Genomic DNA, 20,645 nt, shown 5'->3' with positions numbered 1-20,645 from the left:
GAGGCCATAAATAGCAGAAGTTAACTAACCCAAAACAATATTTAAAACAGGTCTCTAAATCTATATATCACTTATGGTAGTAGTAACGAAACGTTTTCACTTTTTATTACCACCAATAAAGCTATTGAAGTTAATCTACAAAACAACTCAAATGAAAACAGACAAAAACATTGCCTCAACTTAGTGGTTTGAACTTTTACGCATCCATCACCTCCATAAAGTTCCAAATCATAAACAGCAATAATAATCAAGCGGACCATGCCCTTGAGTTAACTATAAATTATAATACAACATAGAAAGGATCTATAGAAGTGGTTCTTAACTGTTTTTGGACGGGTTTCCTCCTCTTGCGTCCAGCGTACATGCAATCTCCCGGAGGAATCATGCTTTGGCGCTCCGTGCAGGTAACAGGTGCGCTGTCGATGGGAGACAACAACTTTACTCCAATGCACAAACTAAACCCCAGAGTCTGAAAAGGCAGGCTGATCAAATGGGGTAGAAACAGCTGAGTAAATGAAAAATATCACGATTAATAGTGTAATTATTGAATTTGTTTATGCGTGCGTAAATTATTATGGATCTATTTACAGCACACTATTGCATTAATAATTGAAGAGGACACGCAATACATTTTGTAAGTTTACACATCCGACGTTGGATGTGCAAGAAAGTAAACAAAAAAACAACAACAAAACACATATAATCGCTTACCAAGACACGGTGTGATTATCAGTTAATTCCAGTATAGTGTTTGTTCTTGGGTCATTCAGATAAACGGTCAAACAGCGACAGGGGGCTTCCCAAATGCACTGACTCAGTATATGAACAAATGACAATTATGATCATTCCCAGGAAAAATAGAATAACGCCAACGTCCAGCGCCGAGCTCCTAGCTGATGTTTTCATCGGCTTGCAATGCTCGGGGCAGATGTGGTGTGATGCTTTATAAGCAATTGAGTCGCCTTCCACTTCCTCGCGTTTCAGGTGGCGGATTCCTCTGAATGACATGTCGAGCTCTTCGCACGCAACTCTCCGCCTCGCAAACAGACCCGGGGAGCGCACACACACATTCGCGCGCTCGCGCACGTACACAAACATTTGCGCGCGCACGCAAGCACACATCTGCTGCTCAGAGCGCTCGTCACCGCAGCGCAGCCAGTGAGGGAGCGCGTATGTACGCGCATCGCGGCGCGCATGGTCGTCGCGCACGGACATTTCTGAGCCGAGCGAGGGGAGGGATCACACGCGAGGGGCAGAGAGCAGGACGGATCTCCTCCGTGGTAGTGAGTCACAGAGGAGTCTCGCGCTCCGCGGGACTGACGCTAACCCCCGGCGGAGAGGAGAGGATATGTCCCAAGGAACGGCTCGTTTAAGGAGAATGGCCCGGCTCTGTTTGGATACTGCTCTCTCTCTCTCTCTCTCTGCGGACTGAAGAGGGGGATTCTTGTTCTGGGTGTTTATTCGTTGGATACTGCGTGCATATGAAGTTGGTGTATGTATAGCCTACTTGGAACATTTCGGGCGTTGATCTCTGCGCTCCACAGAGTGTGGGGTGGGGAAGTATTGCGGACGTAGGACGTAGGCCTTTATTATTTATCGGTTATTGTTTTATGTATTTTAAGTGTTATTTTGAGAATTATAGATACCACAATACACAGTAGAATTAGGCCTATATGCAATTTAATGGTGACGAATAAATCCCTAACAAAGTTCCTGCTTGTCTCCTTTCATATTCATCCGAGTCAAATGCTATAGGAAATGTAACGTTATATCTTTTTTGTTTATTTACTACATTTTCTGCCTAGTCCTGTGTGCTGCTTTATGAAATGTTGTTTGTGCGGTGTGTCTCAATATACAGGCATAGCCTAATCTTGAAGATAAGTAGTTGTACAATAACAAACGAAGGAAAACTAACGTGACTTGTATTAATGTAGGCCTATATATTTTTTAAAGATGTTGCATGTCATTTCCTTTTTTGTTATTAGACAAATAAATCATGTATTTCTTTATGTATGCTTTCCAACGCTGCGTGTCTTGTTGAAGAACGAGGAAATAGTTATCAGTAACGTTCGGCTACGCTGCTAAGTCTGGGCTCTTTTTTGCAATCCACAGATATACCGATAATCAGATCTGGTAATTTTTTTACCGACCACAGACAGATAGTAAAAAGCATATGCAGCCTTTTGACAGAAATGCACAGAACGACTTCCTTAAATATAAAAGATGGCAACACAAAAGCCAGGCCCCTTGGTGTATCGCTTAATATAGAACACAGTAGCGCGCCTCTAGATGTTATGGGGGTATTGCGCATGCGCTAGGAACACACAAGCGCGCGCGTCACTCCGGAGAACTGGTACAAGGCCAAATAAAAAAGAAAGAAACAAAGACAGATAATTACATTAAAAGTTCAAAGTCTTTAAAATAAAACGACCTAAGCCATGGGATACGAAACACTTTCATGTTTACAGGAGAAACATAAACCAACAAATCAACCTCACCAAGGGTGCTGGAAAGGCCCGTCCCTTCTAGCTCGAGGCGCTAAAGTAATGTTCCCCACTCAGGCTAGCTCCTCATTATGAAGAACTCTACCTGGTTACTACAATTGCGCTTTCTGATTGGCGGAAAAAAGTCACCTGCACAGCACGACCATCAGATATAATTAGCGCGCCTGGCGCTAATTCCATTTGGTGAGCTGCTGTCCACGAGGTGGGCTTGTATTCGTTAATGTTAAGTGCTTATTATTTTAATTGAGGTCCTCTTTCCATCCATCCATGTGCATGTTAAGTAGCCATTTATAATTCCTCAATAACAATTGTGTTCTGAAGTGAATGGACAGATTTCAATGGAAAAACAATTAAAGAAAAAGGGTTGACAGTAGCACAATTTTTTTGTGTCGTAAGTGTTACAAATAAATTGAAAACTATCCTTGAGAAGACGACCATGGCCAGTGGCCCCCCCTAATGAAGATGAAGACCTGACGAATGGATCCCTTTAACATAATATAATAGTTTGGTAACAACTAGAATAGCTCATATTTGTCGACCTCATACAGGCGTATGCCTCTCAAATTACCCACACAACCCAATACAACTACCAGAGCCCAAAGTAAAAAAAAAAAAAAATGGATAGAGATGACTAAAATAAGCCCAAAATGATACATCAACAATTGTGTTATCCATGAATGCTAATTTTAGCTCCGCACTCAAGCATGGCTCAAAAGCTTCACCTGTGTTAACTCTGCTTGGACACCTCTGTGAAAATAGTCCTGTATCTTTATTGACTCAACCGGACCAGAAAGTGCTCCCCTAGCAGGTTCATAGCACTGACAGGTCGTTGGAGCCATGGTTCTACCCACAGGCCCCACACCTCCCCCTTCCTGTTCTCTACACTCTTTGTTTAAGCACAAAGTAGGACTTCATAATATTGCAGCTGGAGCCATAACCAACGAGCCTCCATTATCAAAACCTTATTGATAACATCCCCAACATTCAACATGTTTACGTTTACAAATGATTGAGGTTTAAGCTGGAAGTATTAGTATAAACCAACAGCCAACCCAATTCAAGCTGCCTTCCAGATTAGCCCTGATAGAAGTTAACCCTTGCACACAACACAACGATGTATTCCACCTGTACACTTTCCTGTGTCTGCTGTGCACTGGCAAAGGGCCTTTCCCTGTCTGGTGTGAGGGCCTGTCTGTGGCTGTGGTTTAGTAGGCATTGCTGAATTATCAGCTACCATTTGCCTGAGAGGCACATACCGAAAGCCATCTGTCAGGAGGAAGGAGGTGGCTCCCATCGATGACTGCGGCTGTTTGGCTCGCCATGAATTTCTAGTAGACATGCTTAGCTTTGTGTCATGACTGCTTTGATTGTAATGGGCATGCATAATTAATGGAATGGTCAATATTGCAAATTGCCATCCACGCAGTGCATCTCTGTCATTTGTAATTGGGCTCAGTGCATATTATGCCACGAAGCGGTAATTGCTCGTTAGAGAAAGCAGTACTATCAACTCAAAGACGGCGGGGTCCTGTCTAAACCTGCACTGAAACTATATGATCCTAATACCTTACTCTTGTCTGTATTAGTAGATGAACTCCAATCGTTTTAACTGCTGAATCAACACATCATATACTTCATCTTTTGAAACTTGAACCCTATGGCTGGGTGTGTGGGCATCTGTATGATATAACAGCTAGATGCTGAGATTGTGATCCATGGATTGGTGATGGGGAGAAGATCATCTGTTGGTCCATCTGGATGGGTCACCTGAGGCCACATAAGCCCTACTGTACTTATCGGACCCTGCAGGAGTTCATGGGCAGGGCACTGCCACAAACAACCACTCTGGTGTACACACACACACACACACACACACACACACACACACACACACACACACACACACACACACACACACACACACACACACACACACACACACACACACACACACACACACACACACACACACACAGGGAAATGCATGTCTTTAGTGTACACTTAATGGTTTAAGGACAACCATTGGATTTTGCATTACAAAAAGTATGAAAATCATGATTAGATGCATCCCCAATCTAAAATCCAAGCAGTTAAAAGGACATAGCTTTAGATATCAGACAGGGTTAAGATGCAATCAATGAAGGCCCTATTTCTGCCCGCAGACATCGGGGATTGAACTCGGGACCTTTGGGCAACAAACCCAAACAGTCCCGCCACTCCTATTCTCTCCTACCCTAGCCGGTGCTTAAACATATGTTCCGCAGAGAAAGAAAACAAGGACCTTTCATTATCTCAAGAGCCTTCGTCACATTATGCAGCAGAGCTATCAATTATAAAATAAACTGACCATCGACAAACCCTGGCTCTGGCTCCTCGGGGAGCCTGTGCTGCCGGGGCGCCGTCAGCCCCTGGGAACGTAAACTGTGCTTGGGGATTCAGTGGCAGTGATAATCTTTTGTTGACATTTGGATTACGGGTTTGGGGCTTTATTCTGGGTTGACGTGGCGGTCAGATCCGGGTCACACAAGGGTCACATTCCCTCTCTACCCGGCCTGCATCTGTCAGGAGGTTCCACAGATTCACCAAGAGCCTGTCATCCATGTTTTCTCCCACTGTGAGCGAGTGAGTGAGTGAGTGAGTGAGTGAGAGGGTGAGTGAGTGAGTGAGTGAGTGAGAGGGTGAGTGAGTGAGAGGGTGAGAGACAGAGTGACACAGAGTGACACAGAGAGACAGAGACAGAGACAGAGAGAGAGAGAGAGAGAGAGAGAGAGAGAGAGAGAGTCGGTGTTGGTGTGTGTGTTAGAGGGCTATAGCAATGCGAGGGCCACATTGTTGTGCAACATCGGTCATGCCTGGGGACCCCATGAGCAAGTGAGTCAGATGCAGTTTGACTCAGGAAATGTCTGTTTGTTGCACAAACAACATGCAGTGGGAAGGGCGTTTGGAGTACTTCACTGATGTTGCATGCTAATTATAGACCCCAGTAAAATAACAGGGAATAGGTAGGTGTATTCTTTGGAACGTGTTTATGTCGGTCTGCAGGCATCAGGACTTACGGGGGCAGGGGGCGCGTTTCATCTGGCTTAGTGTCTAAGCACAAATGCTACAATCTGTGTGCGTCGCTAAATCAAAGCTAGCAGACTCGGCCTCGGATGTCGACGCACACGCACACACGTGCGCAAATACACACAAAATAAAGCTAATGTCCTCCTAGGTGATGCACATCACTAAACCAACAGCTTGCAGAGCCAGACAACCACCAACTGAGTTGTAGACATAAGATCAACGCTTATTGATCCCATTCCAATAGGTCAGAGGATTGTTTCCTCTTCAAACACACCTTTGAATTTGAACTTTGAAATAGATTGAAGATAATGAAATGAACATGAGTTCAACAATTCAGAAATAAAACAAATTTATTAGGGGCTCAATGGGGTCCATAGGGATGCAGCAGGGGAAGGAACCATGCCAATAACCCTGTCTGGATCATGAATAAGCATAACCATATAGTTTAACCATTTGGTTCCCCCTTCTGACACCCCTAGTTTATTGCATTCAGCCCATCATACCCCTAGACAGGAGACCACTTTGGGGCCGGGCGGCAGACATCTTGGCTCGAGGAGCCGGCGTGTTCATATAAAGCCGTTTATTTTTCTTCTTTGGCGTTTCTCCGTGTACACCACCGGATGAACGATGCAGTGTTGTTCCCAACTTGACCACAGCTTGAAAATGTTATTCCCTCCTTCACACGATGGCAGCAGTGCACAGGTCCGCACCGTCGAAAAGAACGAAATTGAGCGTGACTCACTTGGGTTCGCTCACAGCCACACCACAACAATCTTCAATCTGTTCCAAGTAGATTTCGCTCTGTACTCACCGAAGGCTTTTAGGCTTCAACGAGCACCTCTGAGTAGAGGAGAGGGAGAGGGAACGCCAGCCGACTTAGGCTCTTGAATGATGCTTTTCATTAAAGCATACAGGAACCCTGTCGCCGGCCTGTCGGGCCTGTCTAAATCCTGCGCATCAATAATCATTTCAACAGCCTTTTGCTATGAGGTCAGGTTTTAGTTTCTTGGGGGATGGGGAGAGCTCCTCACCTTATTCTTTGAGAAAGGAACTATGAAGAAAAATAAAGAAAGCAGCAAATACATAGCGCTGAATTCATAATATAGAATATTATAAAATGTCACTTGTAATTTGGGCCCTCACGTTTCTTGTGTTGCAGAACATTGAATAACAACTATTACAACAAGTTCAAATTAAATTGACTTTAAATTGGAAGATATTAGGCTAGATGAAGATACATTTGGGATTAGGAAATTAAGTGGGAAAACAACTACTCATGCCACTGGAATCCATCTCACTGCACGCCATACAATTCTAAGACAATCTGGCGACCTGAAATGACTTTGTCAAACGTCAGCTCAGCCTTTCAAAGATAACGGGTCTTTATGGATTGCGTTGCCACGGGATCAGGTTGTTTTGTATGTTCATGTACCATGGAGCGTTCATTGAACGTCGCCATCTTGTGGACAATGTCTTTTTTCTTTCAGGGTTTTGATTTCCCTGAGCTTTCTTTTTGGCCCAAAGACAAAATACCCTTTCTCTCTTGAGTTTTACATTCTTGTCAACATACCAAAATGTTTTTGGGACGATGACACGGAACATAGTTTATGGTTTGTTTTCTTTTGAGCCAATATTAAAGAAAAACACAATTTGTGTCTTGTTTCTCCTGGAAATCCTCTCTTCTTTGTTCTTTTTATCTCTCCAACTAGTCATTAGACGATTTATATTCAACTCAACTATTTCGGATAATTTCTTTGGTTTCGCTCCAACTGGACTCAAGAGTTCAGATACACTAAGCAGTGTTTCAGAGAACAACGCATATATTCATCACAGATGGCACAACATAAGCATGGCCTCTGATCCCTATATCCCTCCCCGCCCCCCCAAATATACTACTTTTAATAAAGCCATCTTGAACAGATCCAAGACCAAAGCTCGGGATTACAGTATTGGATCATGTGTAAGTGATATTTGAAGATGATACAGACCCTAACTGCGAGGTCTGCATGTAATCAGAACTGTTGATAAAAAGGGTGCGCCAGCTATTATGGAGCAAACAAGCACAGTGGAAAGTATTTGTCCAGTGTGTATGCGCTGAAACAAGTCAAACATGAACTAATAACAGGATCATCTCCTCTATTGGATTGGATTTTCCCAGACGAGTCATAGGATATACAAAGTCAAGGCCGCGTCATGATTTGTCATATTTATTTAATATGTTTCTGCTTTTTGAACTCGATATTTAAGCAATTTGATCAACATACCACACCCATTTTCAGTGCACATTTCTCCAATCACGATCAATTCATGTCATCAAACATGAACTCATTCTCTATGATGTGTATTTGTTCAAATGCTACATTCACATTCTCTTTTTCTCTACCAATTGCCTTTCATAGCTGGATATAATGTGGTCCTTTCAGAAAACAAAACAAAAAAACGATTTTGATAAACATTCACCCATGCCTTTTCTGTGCAGTTTCCAGTTCATTCTTCACTCTCGAGAAAGAGACTCCTTACAGGACGGGAGGACAGTGGGCGATGAGCAACACTGTATTGCACGTGTGCGGGACAGGGCTGTGTGTGGGGGAGAGTAAGGAGGGGGCGTGGCTCTCAAACGGTGTGAATAGTGGCTGGTGTCTTCCCTTTAATACACAACAAACTGTTCCGCCGTAAGAGAAAAGGGTAATCCACGCCTGTGTCCCCGACGGAAGGCAGCTGCCTGCCGCCTTGCTTTATAGCGAGGCGGTCTTCTTTGGAGCAAGTGTTTTTCGATGAAGTTACCTGTAAAGGAGTCTGGATGGAGACAGGCTTTCAAAGCAGCAATGCATCGCACTAGTGCCTGTGTTTGGTGGGTTGATGAGGGCTACATGGTGGAAGACGTGGCGGTGGTGGAGGGGGAATGAAGGGTGCTGCTACCTCTTACTGGTCGAGCGAACCTGGTGTCTCGTCCAGCCAGTTGGAGCTGTGAGGAGAGAGAGAGAGAGAGAGAGAGAGAGAGAGAGAGAGAGAGAGAGAGAGAGAGAGAGAGAGAGAGAGAGAGAGAGAGAGAGAGAGAGAGAGAGAGAGAGAGAGAGAGAGAGAGAGAGAGAGAGAGAGAGAGAGAGAGAGAGAGAATGGAGAGATGGGAACACCAGACAAAGACATGTAGTAATATATCAATACATCACTGTTCCAATCCTATTGTATTTACTCACTGCACTGCTCCCTGGAGCCGGCTGGGGGGGGGGGGGGCCAACGTACGGTGTGTGGACTCACAGCGAGGGGGTGCTGCTGGCTGTCTGGAGTTACTGGCGCTGCTGTCGAAGGAGGACTGGAAGTTGTGGATGGTCTGCTGCAGGATCTGCCTCTCGCGGCCCTGGGGACAACCACCACGTCATCATCTACTGGGGGATGTACTGGAGCACGCCTGCCCACGTGCAGACCTTGTCTCGTACCATGGGTTACTTTAACAATTATTAACATAACTGGGACACTGTATTATATGGTATATGATGTCATATATTTTTGTTCAATAATTTTTTGAGTTGAAAACGTATTTAGCAATAAAAAAAAGGTTCGTAAAAATAATATACAATATAAAATTGAATAAATTCAATTGGCCGTTGAAATACATAGCCGTAGAGTAGGATTTCATCGCTCATTATTCTCTCGGGCTACATCATGCTCATTAGCTTAGTGTTCACAAGCCAAACCGTTCCAGTTAAATTAATACAAGAGAATACCCAGAGAAACCAGAGCACTACATCAAATCAAGCGCACCTTCCCAGCATTCAGCTCAGAGATGGCCGCTAGGATCTGGTGTCTGGGTCCGTCAGTTTTGATGCCCAGCTCCTTCAGGTCCCCGTCGGTCAGAGTCAGGAAGGCCTCCATGTCCACCTGGAGGGATAGACGTAGAAGAAGAAAGAGTAAAAGGAAGAAGAAGTAACAGAAGATGATTAAACCAAAAAAATACAACTACAAAAAGAGTGAAGAGGATAGCTTCATTGCCTTGTTTTCATGGATAACGGTATGCATTAAAGTGACAGCATGCGTTTTAGATCTTGTGTTTGGATACATAGCAGTTACCTCTTGTTCCTCAAATATAGGCTGGTATTTCTCCAGAGAAAGCTTCTTCAGGATGCTGGACAGCTCATCTAAGGAGAAAATAAGAAAAGGACAGGGGGTCCATCTCTGTCAGCTTTGTTCCTGTGGTCTCTCATGCACACACACACACACACACACACACGCACACACACACTCTCACAGACAAAAAACACAGTCTTTCCCTCCCTCCCTCCCTCTCTCCCTCTCTCTCATGGCAGTGTCGCTCGCCCGCCCCCTCACCCTCGTCAGTGATGGTGCCACTGCTGGAGCCCCCGCTGCTCTTGGAGCGGGGGTGGGACGAGGCGGAGGACAGGGAGTCTCCCGGCCCCGCGGGGGGCTTGGGCGACGGGGAGGGCGACGGCGTCAGGGTGGGTGACGTGCTCTTGGAGTTGGAGGAGTTACCGGACTGGGGTCTCCTCTTCAGATCCACCTTCTACATGGAGGAGAAAACGAAACATCTCAATACAAATGTCCTCTTTGAAAAGGAACCGAGCCATGTTTGCATTTTTTCTATAGCATATGCGCTGTACGTATGTGTTTGTATACCCGTCTAGAATGGCCGTCGCATCCGACCAGACTGGGGGTAGCGTGGATGTCTGGGAGGCTGGTGTCGGCCACCGTTGGACCGGGTACTGAGGCGGGCAGCTGGGGCTGGTTCTGGAGCTGAACCTGGGTCTGGCTGCTCTGTTTGTCAGGGGCCGGGACCTTCGGGTCCACCAGGCCCGCTGCCTTCTTCCTCTGGGCAGCGATCTGAGACAGGACGCTGTCTGCACTGCCCCCTGGTGGTGGAGAGGGAGAGGGCTCATGATGCTGGGGTGTCTCTCAAAGTTGGCTTGTGTGTGTGTGTGCCCGCGCATGTGTGTATGTGTTTACCAGAGCAGTTGTTTGTGTGCGTGTAGCTGTAATGAGTGTGTGTGCGTGTGCGTGTGAATGTGTACCAGAGCAGTTGTCTTTGTGTGTGTGTGTGTGTGTGTGTGTGTAGCTGCATGTATGAGTGTACATGTATGTGTGTGAATGTGTACCAGAGCGGTTGTGTGAGTCTCGGTTTATTCCCGCCACTCCGTTGGACCCCCCCGAGGAGTGGGGGGAGTGGTAGTGTCCTGAGTTGGAGGGGGACGAGGACGAGGGCCCCTTGGAGATGCTGGGGAACTTGATGGACCTGTTGACCACGCGGCTGACTGACGTCTGGCCGGGAAAGGGGCCAGAGAGAGAGAGAGAGGCGCGACGATGAAGGGACCGAGGGGGCATTTCTTTCATGGGGGAGATTTTCGTGAATTCATAAAAGATTTTCAATCGTAATAAACACTCTTTGAGGCGTGTGTAAGTATTTGGGAAACCACAGCCTACGTGATAGTCACACGTATCTCGTAGGCTGTTGATACAAAATACAACTGCCAAAGCCAACTTCAGGAACAAATACTGATACACGTACACATTATATAGTTTTTCACTTACTAACCCTAGTATTTGTAGCTTATGCAAATTTGCGATAGACATTCCTTGATAGGCTTTTCTAACCAGGGATGGTTAGAACACACAAACACACACAAAACACACACACACACCAAAATACACACACAACACACACACACACACACACACATACACACACACACCCATCAAAACACACACCCATCAAAATACACACACACACACACACCCACCAGCACACACACACACACTCACTATGTCGGAGTTCCCGCTGCTGTTCAGCTTCCTCTGGGGGGGCATGGGGAGGCGGGGCGGCGGCTCCTTGAGGAGGCGCGAGCGGTCAGAGTTCCACGCCTCGAAGTTGGAGGGGGGCAGGAAGGGCGGGATGACGGCCTTCAGCTTGTCGTTGGGCAGCCGGGTCAGCGGGGCGCCGTCTCTCAGCTACGGAAGCCCGCCGGCGGACAAACAGAGCAACGGCTTAAACATGTGACTTTAATCAATCAAGGGGGATGTTATCAGAAAAGAAAAATGATATATTGTAGCACTTAAAAGCAGTGCTTTTTGTAATTTATTTGTGAGTTTTATATACTCAAATGATTCCTGCACTTTGGCTTACATTTTCATTGTTGAATGCACTTACAGCAAGTCGCTTTGGACAAAGTGTCTGCTAAATAAATTGTATGTAATTTAATTTAATTTAATGCAACATATAATGTTGCTATGCTTAGGATTACGTGTATGTGTGTGTGTATATCTGGACTCAATCCATGACATCCATAAATAAAAGAATGTCAGCATAACTTCCCTTCCATGTTACTAGCTCTTGAGTTGGGTTGTGATGCCACCTTGTGTTGAGTTAAATTCATATCCATAGAGACGGTTGAACATAAAGGCTCACTAAGTGAGCGCAGAGTACGCATAGTATATCATTTTTGCGAGAGTTTTTTTTCTCTTATTATGTCAGACACAACATAAGAAAGGTTTAAACAATTCAACTGAAGGTAAATGATCGTACATGCAGCACTGCTGGCCTTATTCTGACACAGAGGTTGCACTTGTTCACACGAGCCACTCGTCCACTCTACCATTGTTGAGATCAGGGCGTCCTCGTTCTCCGAGCCTGCGCTTCCGAGACCTATGAAACAGAGCAACTGCAATCAGTACCACAGTCGATGTATAGAATATATATGGGGTATCTGTTGATCAACGTGGCTCACCTGAATCCATGGTTTTGACCGCCCACATGGTGCTGATGTCACTCATGGCCACCGTGGAGGAAGGGGAGGCCAGCGCCCCATTTGCTCCAACCGCTGGCTTCCTGTCCACTCTCAGGGTCGCGTCCAATGAGGCCTCGGCATCGTCGGGGAACGGAGCAAGGCGATTGGAGGAAAGGCCGTGCCTCAGGGTGTGGGTCAGCTTGAGCCGGCGAAACCGATTGGACATTCTGTTCCACCACGACTGGAAGGCAGGAAGTGAGCTTGTTGGTTTTCATTTCAGGAGCAGGGAGAGCAGACTGACCTGTCTGGTCATCTGGAACAAGCTCAGCAGCCCTGGTTCATAACAGCGAAATACCTATACCTAAAACTATACTTAATTTGACTTCATTAATTACATTTAATAAGCAATCCTTGTGTGTGTGTGTGTGTGTGTGTGTGTGTGTGTGTGTGTGTGTGTGTGTGTGTGTGTGTGTGTGTGTGTGCGTGCGTGCGTGCGTGCGTGTGGGGCCAGGAGACCAGGCAGTTAATATTCAAACAGACTTTGGTTCTGAGAGGTCAACTCTCGAGGTACCGTTCAAACCCAGAACGTGAAACATGTGATCAACACAGAATTCCCAGGACAGAACTGGATTTGCGTAAATAATTATGAAGATAAAAATGTCCGAAACCATCGCCGGCCATACCTTGAGACCCCCCTTATCGTCGGGAGGGACGGGGATGTTGCCTAGCAACCGGCGGTTCTTGGAGAGCAACATGGAGGCCCGACTGCTGGGCTTCCCCTTGCCCTTGTCGACCTGCATGCACACGCCCGCCAACAGACGCACCAGCTCTGTGTCTGAGGGACACACACACACACACACACACACACACACACACTCACACACACTCACACACACACACACAGACACACACACACACAAGCAGGCACACACACACACACACACACACAAACACACACAAATGCAAAGACACACACATGCACACAATCACATATAGGCAAAAAAAGAGGGTATATAGGTGGGTGGTTGAATCGTTAACTTGAGTGAAAGTGAATGGATGATTAAGTGAAGGAAGCAGGGACTAGAAAACGTGACGCATGTGATGTAAATGTTGATGCAAATGCTGGGATTTCACAAGGTGACACAAGGTGCCAAAAAGGGTATAAAAGGAAGGCAAATAACTGACAATAAAAACAAAGATGTAAAAACAATTTGAACGGAAGGAGAAAGGGAACTAGACATGGCAGACGTCATGGAAACAAGTCATTGAACGACGCTAGCTGGGTCGCAGGCCGAGGAGGCGGTACCTGGGTCGTTCAGAAGCATGACCAAATCAAACGCAGTGTAGCCGTTCTTAGCCCGGAGGTGGACATCGGCCCCCTGGCTCAGCAGGTACTTCACTACGTCCTTGTTACTGTCAGAGAGAGAGAGACAGAGAGATAAACTGAGAGGTGCTGAAGTCAGCTAGTCTACCACACATATAGATATTTGTAAACCAGCAAAATCTACTCATCAAAATCTTGTGCTAGGTCTTCATATTGCTCATTACAATATGAAGCTACTTTCAAGGTGTCTCTTAACTTTTGTTTTTAATGCCATTAAATGTATGTGATGCCATTTGAACAGACAGTTTTTTTATTTTTAGCTACTCAGTGGCTGGCTCCACATTGGACAGCTTCAGCTCACCCGTGGTACGTGGCCTGCATCAGAGCGGTCCACCCGTGGACGCCATCTTGTTTGTCTATATCAGCGTTCTTGTCCACCATCAGCTGCACCACCTCAAGCTGCCCACTGACGGCCGCCATCATCAGGGGCGACGCTCCCTCCTGATTGGACGAGTTCACCTGAGCGGGGTCCTCCTCCAAGATCTCCTTCACCAGCTGAGAATTCCCTGGACGTCGGAAAGGGATGAGGGGGCACCCGGGTGAAACCATGTGACCTCAGATTTAATTAACACCGAATGGGCATATACCCAGAATCTTTAAAGAGAAACGTCAGTTTAAAGTGTCCTTGTACAGCTCAGAAACAATATTGCTACTGTTGATCATGACATTTTAAATGGTATTCATAGTTGATGGTATGCCAATTAGTGAAGGCTTTAGCCAAGTTTTCGTATTTAAAAATCCTTGCAGATGTTTTGGTTAGCTTTTTTGGCTTAATAAAAATCTAAGTATTGGTAAGTTATTAGTTTATTTAGTTATTTATTTTTATTTTCCACTCACCTAATTTGAGGGCACTGAACACATCGGGCCTTCTCTTCTCGTCATCTGTGAGGGAGGGGGGGAGAGATGATGCACTGATTCACTGTGGTAGACCTTATAAGGAGTCTAGGGATAGCGTTGGAGTCCTAGTTGGAAAACGTCCACATGGTTCATCACCAAAGTGGGTCGGATGGGGGGGAGTAAATACCCTTAACCACCTCTAGAAAGCCTGGGCGGAGCCTACAGCCCACACCCAGCAGGGGACTGTGTACAAACAGGAAGAACCAGGGAGAGAAATAAATAAGAAATAATGCATGAAAGAAAGGAAGAATGCAATAAACTCAACAATGCACAAAATGCTAAATTGTCCAATTAAAACGAACATAAAGCTTAATGTCAGACTTCACAGCCCTTTACTTTCCTTTGTGCATAAAAAAGTAACACAATTTAATAGTCTATGCAGGGAAAGTTCAAGGAAAATGAGAAACTCCCAATCAGGTTCAATTTAATTTCAGGTTCAAGAGTCTCATAAAACTAATTTGTGGAGTTCATTGCTGTGTTATGTTGAATTCAGACCTCCAAATTGCACAGTTCACAAAAGTAATCTTTTCAATTGAAGAAGGATGCAATTCCATTGGGTTCTGATTGATGAATTGGCTCAAAAGTTCAGTTACGTTTAAGTAATTGTTAATAACATTGAGATACCCCAGCCATGCATGCATGACAGAACTTCTAGAGGTCCAATCATTCCAACACATCTTCCAGTCACCCAACATCAGAGAGGCCTCGCACGCTAATAACTAATAAAGCATGGAACACAAATATATACCTAAATCAAGAAAAGAGGAAATGTTTATTCATAGCTTTCATGTCTGAAATCCAAATCCCCTTGTGGTCATCGAAGACGCTACCCTCTCCTCTACTCCAACAGCACAGTGTTAATGGCTGTGAAACTCCTTGATGCACACACAAAGACAAACACACACACATGCATGCACACGCACACACAAACATGCGTGCCTGCATACGCACACACAGACACACACACTTGTGTGCGCGCACACAGACCCACCCACCAACCCTTACACATATCCACCAACCCCCCCCCACACACACACACACACACACACACACACACACACACACACACACACATACACACACACACACACACACACACACACACACACACACACACACACACACGGGGGGGGGGGGGGGGGGTCCCTCACCAGTCTGAGGGCGTACGGTGGTGATGGGGTCCAGGTAGGTCTTGATGTCTCTCTGCCTGAGGTCCATGGCCAGCTCAAAGGCCGTCTTTGAACACACGTTGAGCCGGTCCGGGTCTGCCCCCCTCTCCACGAGCTGCTGAGCCACGCCCACCTGTGGAATATTTAACCAATCACGCCGTCGATCTGGTCTGTGTGACATATACAAGGGGACCCCTTTCACTGATATTCTTAATGATAACTGATAAATTAACAACCTTAACCTTTCGGTAACACAAAACAGCAGATGTATCTCTTCCCATTCTGCTTTTCGAGATTTTGAAATCCACGTTTTTGAATATCTCAAAATAGTGCCAAATTAAATAACTGTATTTCAGCTGAAGTCCCTTTGGACAGGTCCCACCGTGCATCCATTCCATTAACCATCCACCCATTCCTCCACCCCCCCCCCCCCCCGTCAACACGCAGCCCCCACCCACCGACTTCCCGCTGAGGGTGCTCAGCATCAGCGCCGCCCAGCCGGTGGTCTTCTGGGAGAAGTTGACGTCGGCGCCCCACTCCAGCAGCAGGCGCACCGCCGCCTCGTGGCCCTGCAGCGAGGCCACCAGCAGGGCTGTGATGTCCATGAACTCCCTGCCCCCCGCTCCGCCGACCCCACAGCCCCCGAGGCCACCGCCCGCGCAGCCCTCGCCGCCGCCGCCGCCGCCTAGACCCGACAGGCTGGGACACGGATGACACACGTATGTTATTTGTATAAGTATATTAATATCCACTTTACCTTTTGTGCTCGATTTTGTTGTCTTTTGCTGGTGAATCTCATCTCTTTTCCTGACCATACTATACTATGCAGTATACTGTTGACTATACTGATATGTACCATATCTAGGATCAGATCTAGATCATTATAGTGGGCTGAACCTTTGTGCTGTTCACACTGCTCAAGAAAAACAAAAGCTGATCCGTCTCACATCTGGATGAAAGAAAACATTTTGGGAGCTCATCATGTGAACGCAGACAATAGACAAACAACAACAACAGGTTACGCACATAAGCCTACCTGCTGCTGTTGTTGTTATTGTTGCCACCGCTGCTGCCGCTGCCTATAGAAACGCCCTCAGCGGCGATGTCCAGGTGGTCGTAATCGTCGACATATGCGCCGCCCTCCAAGAGGAGTTTGACCACGTGGGCGTGGCCTCCTCTAGCCGCCATGGACAGGACGCTTGCACCCAGGCGGTTTCGGCCGTTTATCTCCGCCCCGTTCTCCAGTAGGATGTGGGTGACGTTCAGGTGCCCAAACCTTGGTAGAGAGTTTCAAAGTGGAAGCATGGGAGAGAGAACGGGATGTGGGAGGTGGAACGAAACATTGACGTCAAAATGGCCAGAATAGAGTTATATCAGTGAAGGATAGAGATGTCTTATGAGAGTAGTAGTTTAGCCTACGTGTAGAAATATAATAGGGTTGGATGGCCTAATGGACACACAATAGGCATCTATCATATTTATTAACATGTATGAAAGTAATGAATGGGTGACTGTTGAGGATAACGTGTATAGGCGACATTGATTTAACTATTGCAGTGTTCCTATGTCATCTCTGCCGTTTATTTTAACAGCTGCTCAACAACAATCCCCACCTCGCCGCTTGCATCAGCGGTGTCCAGCCGTAGTTGTTCCGGCTGTCCACCGAGGCCCCTTTGCGTAGAAGGAACCGAACCAAGTTTTCATGGCCACTGGCTGAGGCGAACTGCAGGGCGGTGTTCCCCTCCTCGTCCGTGCCGTCCACGGGTACGAGGGACGGTCCCCGGGTGATGTCCACGACGTTGCATTCCGATCCCGCCTCGGACCGCAGCCTGCTCTGCCTCCCGGATTCCTTCGCTCCTGGCTCCAGTATCCCCCGGGCCGTTTCGTAATCTCCCTCATCGCAAGCACGGAAAAGTAACAGAGAGTTAGCAGGCACTCCGAAGCTCATCTTCTCAAGAAAGTCTCACCCGGTTTCCAAACTTCATTATCGGCGGCCTGTATTTAGAAATCATGGCGACAGAACTGGTAAAATGTGTGTTAAAAGTTGTCGCTTGCTTCTGTCGTTGGTGGTGATGAAAAATCTTGGTACAAAAACATCTTCGTGCGCCTTGGGGTTAAATGTAGCCGCAACCGGTGCTGTCCCGTTACAAGTTGTGTGGGTTCTGCGTCGCTGGTTCTGGGCATGCGCAAACTAAAAGTACAGAACAGAAAATATTGGGAAGACAGTCTTTTCCCAATCCAGTAGATTATCAAGAGATTACAGAATCAACAGCATATGAAGAGTTCATATTGCGCTCTTATAATGTTATGATGAGGACCAAGGTATAAAATGTAGAGAAACAGAGTCACTTAGTCACACCTCTTTCACCGGTATATGGTATAAAATATAAAATGCATATAGGATTTATTTGATGGTGTTCATTCCTTCCAAGGAATTAGTGGCAATTGTTAGGGGAAACAAAACGTTAATGTAAACACAATACAAGGGAATACAACTAAAAATTCCTACATTTGGTGTGTGTGTGTGTGTGTGTGTGTGTGTGTGTGTGTGTGTGTGTGTGTGTGTGTGTGTGTGTGTGTGTGTGTGTGTGTGTGTGTGTGTGTGTGTGTGTGTGTGTGTGTGTGTGTGTGTGTGTGTGTGTGTGGCTTTTAGGGTTAGGGTTAATCAATTTGTAAGGAAAGGGGATAGGGGATGATGTTTAGGTTATACGCTGCCATCTAGTGACCAAGAATGGTATTACAAAGATTGGGTGGACCTTTAAATACTGCGATTAGAAAATCCAAATAAGGCTTTTTCGTTTGTTCTCAGAATGAGAACAAACTAGGTCGATTTGATTTTACGTTTAACGAATTAAATAAACAGGGACAGGCTAGTCATATATTAACAAATACACAACATAAATAATACAACTTTATTGTTTGAATAGCAGCTGGGGAAGACCCCCCCCCCCGTACCCGAGCCCCCTACCCTGGAGTAGGCTACATGAGTGTCCACATGAGTTGTCTGAGCTGTGAGTTCACTCTTTATTTTAATCATCCAGTCAATTTCCATGCTGTCATACTATACTGCGTAAGGCATTCCTTATTTTGAGCATTTCATGTATAACTGTTATTTAAGCAGTACTTCAATAATTTAAAGTTTGAATATAAAAAATCAATTTGGATTGGATCGGCTGTAATTCATCTCCTGACAAAATGCCTCGGGATTCTTTAAAGCCGATTCAATTATATTAATTTGACCTACCATGCAGTAACAATTAGTGTCCACAAGGAGGCTTCAGACGTCAGGCAATGTCCCACTTTAGAAATAAATTGGCCTACAAGTGCGCAAATTGTACAATTTCACGCCCATCAATCTACCAATTGTACAACCCCAAGTAATCCCTAAGCCCCAATAAAAACAATAAAATAGGACAATGGGAGGATGTGTTTTCAAAATCACATCAGTATTCAATATTTTCATAACAGTTGGGTTTTGGATGGTCTCTCTACCTCGTCTTCTAGTCCTCTTTCATACTCTGACCTCCTCGATTTGTCGAGATTTTCCTGGACCCATTATATTGTCCTATTGTTTGATACTCATTATTGTCCACAATTCAAGGCTTAGTAGTGACTAAGAAAAGTGCAGGAAAAGCCTATCAGTTTAATGTCACCCCAATTCTTTGACTAAGCAGATTCGACAGACTTTAGGCATACCACTCAGACCATTCCCAGAGAGCAACAGCGATATGAATCCCAGGAGACAAAACAAAAACAGGAAGCTTACCCCCTTCCTGAACGCAGTATTTGTTAATCCAGACAAATTTTCAAATTAGAATCAATGAAGATAGGCTCCCTTCCAAGGAATTAGTGGCAATTGTTTTAGTTTTCCGATTTTTAAACATGATCAAAAATAAGAAATACGAGAACGGAACTAGTTGACATAGATGCAAATGTCATGTTTTAAAACAATTGAAGAGCTCGATTTTAAATAAATAAACCTTTCATCATTCATATACGTACATTATTGCTCATTAGCCTATTCATTGTTTGGCTGGTTGATACAACCAAGGACTGATGTGGAAACCAGTGTTTATAAAGGAAGCAGGTGATGTCAGAGAGGGAAAGATATCGAGTCTTTTGAAGAAACCCAAGCTGGATCTTAACCTTTCAGCCACAGATCACCTTGAATCCCGCTTATATTTAAACACTTTTAAAAGTTTAAACATAAACAATTACAGTGCAAAGTAATAATTGTAGTATACTCATAGCACAAATGTCGTGTCATTTAATCTCTCTTATCGAATAGCACTATTCCAATAATTAGATCATCATTTCCGAGAAGAAGACAGTAAGACCATTTTATATGGTCCCTAATTGGGACCATATAAAAAATATAAAATCATACACCATTATTAGAGCATTATGTCAGTGTGCGTACCCATATGCTCGTGACGCGACACGGCATTCTTCAAAGGGGCGTGGCTAGACAGGAGAGGCATATTCTGACGGACTTGTCTCCGGCCGCGCTCTTCCCTGAATAAGCTTGGGTAAGGTTTAATTGCCCCGCGATAATTCCTTCGGTTATTGCATTTTATCCAGTTTAACTAATTTAATGTAGAGCAACAATAATAGACCGGAATGATCGGCTGAGTGAATCCACCGCGAGTTTTTCTGAGGAGAAAGTAGGACTATAAGCGCTCGGTGCCAGCGGGGCAATTGTTGCTGTCTGTGCTGCATAGCGGACCATCCCGGGGGATTCTAAAACGGGATACTACCTTCTATGTGACGGGGGGAACTAATTACATAACGCCAAGGTAATATGTTTTAATTTATTTAACGAATCAATTCAAACGCGTCGGTATTGTAGCAAAAAATGAGTGTTAGGCGATTTCATGCTCATCTAAGTAAA

At 45.4% G+C, this 20,645-nt stretch overlaps 3 protein-coding genes across 5 annotated transcripts in view; 1 reads left to right on the top strand and 2 right to left on the bottom strand.

Moving 5' to 3' along the window:
- The window catches only part of LOC130377139 (uncharacterized), a 52,447-nt gene extending 51,389 nt beyond the window's left edge, over nucleotides 1-1,058 (bottom strand). The window contains exons 1-2 of the mRNA XM_056584126.1: nucleotides 712-1,058; nucleotides 324-416 (exon numbers count right to left, since the gene is read on the bottom strand). Coding sequence (XP_056440101.1) covers nucleotides 324-385 — 62 coding nt within the window. The 5' untranslated portion in view covers nucleotides 386-416; nucleotides 712-1,058. The remainder of the gene's footprint in view (nucleotides 1-323; nucleotides 417-711) is intronic.
- A 6,649-nt stretch (nucleotides 1,059-7,707) lies between these two features.
- On the bottom strand, nucleotides 7,708-17,929 carry LOC130377136 (ankyrin repeat and SAM domain-containing protein 6-like). Its single transcript, XM_056584122.1, has 18 exons — nucleotides 17,368-17,929; nucleotides 16,791-17,030; nucleotides 16,213-16,453; nucleotides 15,737-15,887; nucleotides 14,526-14,570; nucleotides 13,990-14,194; nucleotides 13,611-13,717; nucleotides 12,988-13,139; nucleotides 12,305-12,545; nucleotides 12,173-12,222; nucleotides 11,343-11,528; nucleotides 10,679-10,841; nucleotides 10,203-10,435; nucleotides 9,897-10,089; nucleotides 9,639-9,706; nucleotides 9,333-9,449; nucleotides 8,829-8,928; nucleotides 7,708-8,535 (listed from the first exon to the last, which is right to left on the bottom strand). The coding sequence occupies exons 1-18, from the start codon at nucleotides 17,700-17,702 to the stop codon at nucleotides 8,486-8,488; spliced, it is 2,877 nt and encodes a 958-aa protein (XP_056440097.1). The 5' UTR covers nucleotides 17,703-17,929; the 3' UTR covers nucleotides 7,708-8,485.
- Nucleotides 17,930-20,216: 2,287 nt separating this feature from the next.
- LOC130377137 (integrin beta-1-like) overlaps nucleotides 20,217-20,645 on the top strand; it is a 24,168-nt gene continuing 23,739 nt past the window's right edge. For 2 of the 3 annotated variants that reach the window (XM_056584123.1, XM_056584125.1), the window contains exon 1: nucleotides 20,223-20,550. The gene's annotated coding sequence lies outside the window, so the exon portion shown is untranslated. Of the gene's footprint in view, nucleotides 20,551-20,645 lie in introns of all 3 variants that reach the window. The other variant, XM_056584124.1, reaches the window with a different exon arrangement.

This window comes from Gadus chalcogrammus, chromosome 23 (assembly GCF_026213295.1).
Source record: "Gadus chalcogrammus isolate NIFS_2021 chromosome 23, NIFS_Gcha_1.0, whole genome shotgun sequence".
Lineage (NCBI taxonomy): Eukaryota > Metazoa > Chordata > Actinopteri > Gadiformes > Gadidae > Gadus > Gadus chalcogrammus.
The sequence above is the reverse complement of the archived record's forward strand: the minus strand, read 5'-3'. Positions and strand labels throughout refer to the sequence as shown.